The sequence below is a fragment of the Hypanus sabinus genome, chromosome 5 (assembly GCF_030144855.1).
Source record: "Hypanus sabinus isolate sHypSab1 chromosome 5, sHypSab1.hap1, whole genome shotgun sequence".
NCBI lineage: Eukaryota > Metazoa > Chordata > Chondrichthyes > Myliobatiformes > Dasyatidae > Hypanus > Hypanus sabinus.
Window position 1 is genome coordinate 150,838,421 of NC_082710.1, and position 9,642 is coordinate 150,848,062.

General features: G+C 38.4%; 2 protein-coding genes across 2 annotated transcripts; both read right to left on the minus strand.

Annotated features, from left to right (window-relative positions):
- Positions 1-704: 704 nt before the first annotated feature.
- On the minus strand, positions 705-3,280 carry LOC132394780 (uncharacterized). Its single transcript, XM_059971188.1, has one exon. It carries the CDS (start codon positions 3,276-3,278, stop codon positions 705-707), a length of 2,574 nt encoding a protein of 857 aa, XP_059827171.1. The 5' UTR covers positions 3,279-3,280.
- Positions 3,281-3,441: 161 nt separating this feature from the next.
- LOC132394781 (neoverrucotoxin subunit beta-like) lies at positions 3,442-5,087 on the minus strand. The gene is made up of 3 exons (XM_059971189.1): positions 5,000-5,087; positions 3,579-4,291; positions 3,442-3,477 (listed from the first exon to the last, which is right to left on the minus strand). Exons 1-3 carry the CDS (start codon positions 5,085-5,087, stop codon positions 3,442-3,444), a joined length of 837 nt encoding a protein of 278 aa, XP_059827172.1.
- Between the last annotated feature and the right edge of the window lie 4,555 nt (positions 5,088-9,642).

The window sequence follows — 9,642 nt, forward strand, 5'->3', positions numbered from 1 at the left end:
AAGACAGTAAATATTTGATATTAACTTGGCTAAACTGACGACTTCATGATATTGTGTAGTTGGTGAGTTGGAGAGAGCAATGACGCGTAGAATGTACTCTGATAAAAGGGAGTTGATGAAATATGAGAAGACGGATTGGTTTGGGATGTTAAAAATGGACATAATACCCTATATATTACTGAGGAGATGAAAAAACAGTGCATAATTTCAAAGGTCACTGACAGCAGTAGTGCAGGTAGTGGAGAAGTCAAATGGAATATTTACCTTCGTCCACTGGGTCATTGAATATACGAGCAGAGAGATTATGCTACCCTTTATAAAACACGGGCCAGGCACCAACTGGAGTACTCCAATCAGTTCTGTCATTTATACCACAGCAGTGAGGTGAAGGTACTAGACAGGATACAGAAAAGAGTAACTAAGGTATTGGCTGAAGTTGAGTGTTTCAGTTATGAGGAAAGACTGAAAAGTTTAGATTTGCTTTTCTTGAGTAGACAAGGATTAGTGGGGCCCATATGAAACTTTCATAAGAAAAAAAGACGAAAAAGAGCAAAATAAGCCAAATTGCCACCCACCTGCCACCTACTCAATCACAAGCAGACAGTCAGAAATCCAAACCTAGGACAGTCCACTTCCAGGTCTCCAGTCACTGCCCTTCACTGTTAATTTCACAGATACTAGGCCTCATTCAATCTACTTTTCTTTTATTTATGGCTACCTTCTCTTAACTCTGCCTGTTTCTTAACGACTCGCAGTGCCTGAATTCGCTCCTCGAACCCTGGCAGTGCCTCTACTTCCTCAGAATGAATCATACGTTCAATGTAAGCTTGTGTGGATAACCGGTTTGGGTTTCCAATGTTCTGTATGAATTGTTCAATCAGCACCAGCACTGTCCCTCGAACCTTAACAAACTTCTGCTCGAGTATTTCCATGACATTCTCCTGTGTGATGGTCTCACCATGAGCCTTCTCATATTTTTCTTTCAGTTCCCCATATGTCCTCTTCTTTGTTCTCGATTCATAGGCATACCTGTACCATTCAATAGAATGGTCTTTGAAGCTGCATTTTTGAGGACAGACTTTGCAGTTCCCCCACCAATCCATTGTTCTGCACAAGTAGGTCAACATATTAAATGGGACACTGCAAGGATAGTGGCAGGTGAAGTGACATTTCTGACAGTTGTTCGCGAACGAACCAAGCAGTCTGACATCCTTCTTCACAGCAACTGTAAAGTTAATCGTATACTCAAAGTCTCTGTTTGCATTCAACTCAGTCTGATGTAAGTTCAGCATCTGTTGAGTTTTCCGGATTTCCTCCAATTTGCTTAGCCCTTCTCGGATTTGAATATGTAATCCTTCCACTGGGGCCTCCAGTTGTTTACCTTCTTTTGGGCAGTTTCCAGCCGGTCGTAAACTTTTATATTTCATGGCGCTCAGGGCTGTAAAAAAATCCTTCATGTTTTTTGTTCCCATCTTCCAGAAAATTTCATCAAAGCTAGCATCATCTTCTTCATCATCACTAATTGCATCAGCGCTCTTCTTGTTTGCAGAATTTCCAGAGACTGGACGCTGGGCGAAGATAGCAGAATTGTTGAACTTGAAGCATACTGGCATATCATTTTTATCTGTGGGGCATGGCACGTCAGCTAATTTCAAAGCCTCCAATATTGGAGGAAACTGAGCATCTGCAAATGTCACCAGTATCTGAATGTTATCAGTAATATCTTTGCCAAAAATAGAGAGAATTGAATCAAAAATATATTTCTGTGTGTCAGTCAGGCGAGCCAAAGAGGCTTGAACAACAAAACACACGGCATCGATTTGATGAACACCCTTTGAGGAACTGAAAAACTCTCGGATATTCTCAGTGATCAATTGATCTCGGCTTATTCCCCTGGTGTCTCCGAATCCTGGCGTATCAATAACAGTCAAAGAATAATCGATTTTAAATCCTACATGATGGTGGATTTGATAAGCAGTGATGGAGGATGTCTGACTTTCAGCCTGTGATTTTCCTGTCTCTTCATGTATTAACATGTACCTGGAGTTGTCCTCCCATTCCACGCCCAAGATGTAGTTGATCATCCCATTGATGAGGGTTGTCTTCCCTGCCCCTGTTGCCCCGAGAAGAACAATTGTCTTCATTCTATGTTTACTACTGGGATTTCCAAAGGAGCATTTAACAAACTGCCTGGACTGATCAAATACTATTTTCTGCAGGTTGAGTTTGTAAATGGAAGGGTTTCCTCTGACTACCAATAAAGCCTCTTTGCAAAGTTCGTGGACTTTTCTGTTTGGTTCATTTTCTATTTCTATTGAAATATTGCCACACGCTGTTCCTCCAGAGTGTTTCATTCTCTGTAAATTATCATGACTTTGACTATCTACTGGCTTTATTTCTTTCCATAATCTACCATCCTTGTTGCATGTAACATTCCTCTCTACAATATGTTTGATACTGCGCCGAGCTATTTTAGCTTCAGATGGAGTCTGCCTTGAGTAGTCAAAGGACAGTGCTGTAATGGGTGAGCAATCCTGGAAAACTGGATTACCAGGTGGACCTGTGGGACGTGTGCTCGTCCTGTAGATATCACTGACCTTGCTGAGCCCAACCTTGGTCACCGACCTGTATCGGAAATTATATTCTTGGTGTGGCTGCAACCCAGATATTGTAACAGAGTGACTCTTGTCTGTTGTGTCTAGAGTTGTCCATCCCTCCTGCTGAAGTGTTTGGTACTCTACCTTGTAATTCACAATCTCTTCGGCACCATTTTTGGGAGGGTGTAACTGCAGTGTTACACTATCATGTGTTATTCCACTAGCCACAGGTCTCCCAGGCTGTGATGGGGGTTGAAAATATTGACCTTTCATATTACTTCCCTCATAGAGATAAATATTTGCCCCTAAGATGCTCTCATCATGTACAGATGTAACAAAGAATTTAGTTTTCCTATCTGCTCTGTTGGCTGTTGCAAAATCATGGAATAACTTAGCTTGTTCCTTCAGCCTTCGGCAAACAGCCTGTGAGTTAAACCATTGCTCATTCTGGTTTGTTGCAAAATCTCCATCAAAAGTGGTTGCTCTCTTTATCTTCTGATCTGCAGGAGATTTGAGGTAGTTTGTTGCCTCTTTCAGATAGACATCATCCTTTTTCAGTGTCGTAAAAGCGAAGCAGACCACGTGGTCTGTTGCTGGATTCATCAACTCTTTATGTAACTCACTCAATGATTTAACAACAGGAATATCTTTCAATATTCTGAGGTGAAGTTTCACTGTCATCATCTCCCGTTCTTTGCCATCCAGCCATGCAACCAGTGACTCGTGTCTAAATGGTGACAGTTCCCTATCCTTTAATATATCTGTCAGTAAACCTTCTTGGTTGTCACCTCCTCTGATGGATGGCAAAACTCTTGCTAATTTTCCCTGGAAAATTTGTTTGTATTCAAGGCACATATTTTGATACTGCAGGATTCTGTCCCTGATCTCAGGAAACTGAAAAGTGACACTTTGATTCAGCATATCATTGCATCGTATCACTGCCTCATTGAGCTGATCCAAGACACGCTGACAATGACTGACCAATCCAACGCTTAACAGTTTCACTAACTGAGCAGCTTTGGGGTCGAGTTTTTTGAGCGGATAGAGCCAGATTGTCATAGGAACTGAATGCTCTGCAGCTTTTCCGAGTAAGATTGGGAGGGTTGTGTAGATATTGATGAAATCTTGGAATGAGGTGGGATTGTTCTGCAATGGGAAGTCTCCGTAAAATGTGCAGCTAAGTTTATTGGCATTACATTTTTGTTCTTCTGTCATTCTGAGAGAGGGCTCACCATGAGTTCTTTGGAAATGCTCGATTGTCACTTCCATGTTGAGCTGAATCTCTTGCAAATTCTCTCCTGAAGAAACCATTCGATCAAATACAAAGAAGGCTTGGGCCCCATATAACACTGATGTAATGACATGGGTTGCTGTTCCTTCTTCAAATACACTCGGGTATATAACATCCTGCCTCCCTAAATGAGTCATCATTAGTTGTTCAAGCTTATTCGTTGTTTTGTACTGTAGGGTAACTCGTGCCTGTTGCTTTGATACTTTTGTGTCATTGAAGTATTTTGAAGATCCTTTCAACTCCACCAATCCACCCAGGAGACTTGCTTTCAATGATTCTGACACGTTGAGTGCATTGGCTTTCTTCTCCATGGAGTCTAATGTGATGATTTCTGTCTCAGTGCTGGGCTGATTTTGAGAGACAGTATTCTCTAAGATTGTCTGTGAGTTCCACAAGGTGACATCTATTGGACAAAACAATAATAAACATTGAAATATTGAGGAACAGGTAAATTAATTGAAGTGAATGATTTTCATTCAGTAAACACACAAAATCTTGCAGATGATGGAAATCGAGAGTAACACACACAGTACTAGAAGAACTCAAAACATCAGGGAGCATTTATGGAGATGAATAAAGAGTTGACGTATTCTGAAGAAAGGTCTCAGCCCACAACATCGATAGTTTATTCCACTCCATAAATGCTGTCCATTCTGCTGAGTTTTTCCAGCATTTTATTTGTGTTGTTAATTCAATAGGCTAAATATAGACAAAATTATATTTGTGCCAAAATTACAATGCTCTAATCAAACTGAACTTATCATTTGAAAACATAAGAGACTGCTGGTGCAGGTATCTGGAGCAACATAAGAAGCAGAAGGAACTTAGTGGGCTAGACAGCATTTGAGGTGGGAAAGTAACAATCAACCTTTCGGATTGAGACTTTTCTGGATCCTTCTTACACTTTGCCACGTTTCTCTAATGTTTTGTAATGTTAATAGTTACCCAATTGTCACTCATTCGCTTAATTACCTTACCATCCCATCCCTCTACATAACTACTTATAACCACTTTGAACCTTACCGAGTTATGATCTCTTTCTCAATATTAGTAATTGTAAACTACAGCTTTGCATTTACCACAACTGATCCATGTGATACTATTCCAATACCTGGAATCAGAGTGTCTGACCGGCTGTCATACAACATTCCAATCTGGACATGACGGCCCAGAGCAGCTAATTGCAAAATCTCGTCCATCTCATCCTAGGAGCTAGAACCTCAGGAAATGCCAGTAACCTGCAAGAAAAAATATAATAAATATACAAAAGAGAATTTAGTCAGTGCCATTTAGTGATGAAATACATGAGAGCAAGCTCAGGATAAAACTCTGATAATCCAGAAGTAGTTTGTTTATTAGTTTGCCAGGCCCTTGCTCTCTGCAGAACTGTCTGGACCTGAGAGTATATTACTTAAAGTGTGCAAATGCTACATAGAGAGACTGGGTCACTGGATTATGGGATAGAAATTGAAGGAAGCAGATAAAATAGCAAAGTCTGAGACTTTCAGACAGTGACATGGCCAGCCATGAAAAGGCAGGGCACAGATCACGTGCAGACAGATAGGATTGGTTCTGCTGGACATTATGTTTGACACAGACACTGGGCCAAATATCTTTCTCCTGTGTTATACTGTTCCCCTCTGTGTTTTTTGCTTCTCTCACTACAATCCACTCAGGTTTTCTTACTGCTTTTTTCCAACACAACCCTAGATTGTCAAATGTCCCTCACACTGGTGCTCGTCACTCACACTTATCATACAGTCTTCAATCCCCTCTCCAAAATCCTTCACATTTCTGTTTCAACTTTCTCACCTTCCATATATAACAAAATCAAGAATCTGTAGCCCTTCATTGACCACTACTATCGTTGAGCCACTGAATCTAGCACATCCTTCCTCTTCCAGGCTCCTGGATCCACCCAGCCTCATCATCACCAGCTCCTGCCTCAGCCTACCCCTTATCTCTTTGTTCTGTTTACCTTCTTTATAACAATACCATGCAGGATGACATCTAGAAACATTGTTTATCCCTCTGCTCCCCTCATGCCGTGTGACTCTCCGAGTTCCTGTAACTTTTTCTTCCCTCTTCTCCGGATTCCAGCATCTGCATTCACGTTTGTACCCTTTTTCCAGTCTCACATTCCTCTGGTCAATACGAACATCTTGCCATAGAACTCTGCATGTTTCCACCATAAAGCCTATATGATCCTTCTTGGCCAGTTTTCCATTTCTCCCACCAAACTGAAGATCCTCAGAAACCAATTGTTTTGTTGTCCTAGCAGTGATATTCAATTCAATTCACCCAGAGGCAGGGATGACCAATCAGGAAGCGGAAGGATTCATGTCTCACACAGAGTTCACAAATTTTCATTGTTATGATTCCTACTACTCTCTTTACAAACCTTGTAGGCCTATTGAACGTACTAAAATAATACCATAAATTACTGGGAATGCTCAGCTTTTTCAGGAAATGTGTTAACATTTCAGTTTCAAATCTTTGATTTCATGCCACAAATATTTCTAGTGTTTTCTTTCTCAATGAAACTTTTAGAAGATAATGCAAAATTAGTTAAAGGAGAGCAGTCAACATTTCAGGTCATGGTGTAATATATAGTTGATGTAAAAAATTGTATTGTACTAAGTCGGACATTTGTTGTATTTGTCATACTGTCAAGACATAGTCTTGAACAACTTGTTTCATCAATTTTAATATTCAAATCAGTTTCTAACCTTTGTCTTGACTTATGAATTCCTTGTTTAATTGTTTGTTTTTGAATCAAATTATACATACAAGAAGCAAATTTTAAAATTTTTCCTTTTTGAATTAATGTTTCTATTTCATTAGGTTTCAGCAGTAACATTGTTTGACCCAGTTTAACTCTTAAAAAGCCCTTAATTGGAAATAACAGAAGAGAGTGCTATTTGATATTTTATATTTATTCTTTAATTGATCAAACAACATCAATGTACCTCTTTCGAAACAATCTCCTACATATCTAATCCCTTTTTGAGACCAGTTATATAAAAGTTGGTTATCCATTATAAAAGTAATGAGAATATTTTGAATTAGAGGTCTCTTTGCTAATAATGATTTCTTTATCTCATCATCAACATTTGTCTTGTTCTATAAATCAATCAAATGTTGTAATATAAGGGATTCTTCCTTTTCCCGTATCCATTTAGATTCCCATTTATATATAAAATCTTCTGGTATATTTTCTCCTATCTTATCTAACTCTATTCTAACCATGCAGGTTTATCTTCTTCAAAAAATGCAATTAATCTAAGTTGATTTGCTTTATAATAATTCTTAAAATTTGGGAGTTGTAACCCTCTTAGGTGAAATTTCCATGTCAGTTTTTCCAATGATATTCTTGACAGCTTACCTTTCCAAAGAAACTTCCTCACACATTTATTCAACTTTTGAATAAACTTCTGTGGCAGTTGTATTGGTAATGTTTGAAATAATTACTGTAATCTAGGAAATATATTCATTTTACAGCTAAATTTATCTGATCAATGTGTTCTATGTAATCAAGAAATTGGCACGTTTTTACACTCTACTTGGTCTTGTATTAAAATTCAACCTTTTTGGATCAATTCAAGAGTTTTATTGGAACACAACTTCCACATAACCCAATATTATTTTATTAGGTGATATTGAAGGGATAAAACTGAAACATAAATTGAACAACTATCAGAAGGAATTCATAAAAATTGCATTGGCAGTAGCCAAAAAGGCTATTGCAGTTACTGGAAATCAGATTCATACTTAAATACAGATCCTTGGAATAATGAAAGTTTTAGCTGCATTCCACTTGAAAAATTACATATGATTTAAGAAATAAATATGACATACTCCTGAAAACTTGGCGCCCTTACAAAAGATAGGATTAAATATATAGGTGCCCCAAAGATGAAATTATTGGTCATTTGGGGAAAGAAATAAATACTTATATTAAAGCTATTTTGAATTCCATGGAGCATGTGGCGATCTTCCGATATCCAGGCAATCTTTCTTTCTTCTTTCTTTCTTTTTCTTTTTTTTTCTCTTTTTCTCTTTTTTCTTAGATAGGGATGTTAAGGGGGAAGAGTTAAGGGGAGGGGGAGAGCTGATATTATATCTTTCTATTATTCCTTTATTCTATGTAACTATCTCAAAAATTGAATTAAAAAATTTAAGAACAGCATTTCAGGTCAAAGATCCGAATTATTTTCAGTTAGTTGGATTTAAAGTCGGTTGCATGGAAATTGACTAACTTTAGATTTATAGCTGAAGCCGAAGAGAATGAGTGGTCATTGTCAGTGTGATGGATATAAGTTAAAATAAGAACTGGACGAATTATATCCATACTGTGGACTATTGTTAAAATACAACTCTCCAACTCATTGAATAGCGATACATGTAGCCCTTTGAAAAAAATATTTGGTTTCGTTTTGTGTGAGATTGGTGTTATTACTGGTGTTATTAATTTTTTTAAATTACAGTATGTTCTTAACCGCAGTATAAGTGAACAACTATAGTCAGCTATCGTGAAAAGTTCCTGAAGAGCTGGAACTTATGTCCAGTTGAAAGTTCTCAACAGAAAAAAGTGTCTCTTTTTGTCCTGTTCTCTGTGTTTGATTCTGAGATGTACGAACACTGTGACTGCCGGCGGAAGAAATTGTGATCATAGTGGATCTTCCTAGGCTTGTTTCGTTGTATAGAAACCAAGCAGTCAGTCCAATATCGCCAGGGCTCCATAAGATCCTGCCATTTTTACTTCTTCGAGAGGATACTAAAGCGAGCGTCTCAGGTTCAGAGTAATGAAACCACCGCAAAAATCACCCTCACAGTAACAGGTGACAAAAGCACTGAGCTTCCTCATCACTGGCTATTGAAGAATGCTACTCACATTTATTCCTGTTTCACTTGATACTTCGAAAACCTCAAGAATATTCACAATCTGCTATTTACAAACTGTGAAGAATTCAACATGTTATAACTTGATTTAAAAAAAACTACAAGAAGAGGATTATAAATTTGAGGGAATCGGTAAAGATTTGGAAGGAAAATAAGGAAGTTTACTTTTTAACCTGCTAAATTTAAATCAGCTATTTTTAAATGGGGGTGGGGCGGGATTGGGAGTAGAAGCAGAGCCTCTCACATTAACTTAATTACCACTTGGATAGCTACCCTGTGCATAATACACGCGGGAATACCATGCAACCACCAGTAGGCTGCAGACTGAGACCTCGGGTGGGTCTTTTGGACTAGAGAGAACTGGATGCATGCATAAGTTCATGACAAAACAGTACCTGTACTATTGATTTCACGGCGGAAAATAAAATACTACAAATATCCCAATGACTCAGAAATCTGTTCTAAAAATTAAATTTCGATTCTGCACAAACGAGACCAAGAGGGTCTAAACCGGTAGTTGTTTTGGATGGCAAGGTCAACCTGATATAATCAGGACAAACTACTCAGTGAAATATATGATCTCGGAGTTCAGAGTGAATCACAGGTATACACAGTTATTGACTTTAATTAAAGAACGCGTCTTTACTTCCTTGCTTTATCTTTCAATGTCCGGAATCAGCTATTTCTTGTGCAGCTTTCTAATAGTTTTGCCAATCCACGTAAGCAACTATTTATTGTGCAGTGAAGGGACGGTCCACTGCCCATGTAATTTTCTTGATAAATCGCTCCATTTAGCACTGAATCAAACAGAACCTACTGTGTATCCTGAGTTTGTGCAACGCATTAGTTGCT

Bases quoted from the DNA above. Each gene is read 5' to 3' on its own strand.
- LOC132394780 (XM_059971188.1), bottom strand. From the start codon at position 3,278: ATGACAGTGAAACTTCACCTCAGAATATTGAAAGATATTCCTGTTGTT.
- LOC132394781 (XM_059971189.1), bottom strand. From the start codon at position 5,087: ATGGACGAGATTTTGCAATTAGCTGCTCTGGGCCGTCATGTCCAGATT. The intron at 4,292-4,999 runs GTATTGGAATAG...TTTGTCCAATAG, and splicing joins GTCAGACACTCTGATTCCAG to ATGTCACCTTGTGGAACTCA. The intron at 3,478-3,578 runs GTCAGTCATTGT...TCCTGAGATCAG, and splicing joins AACTGTTAAGCGTTGGATTG to GGACAGAATCCTGCAGTATC.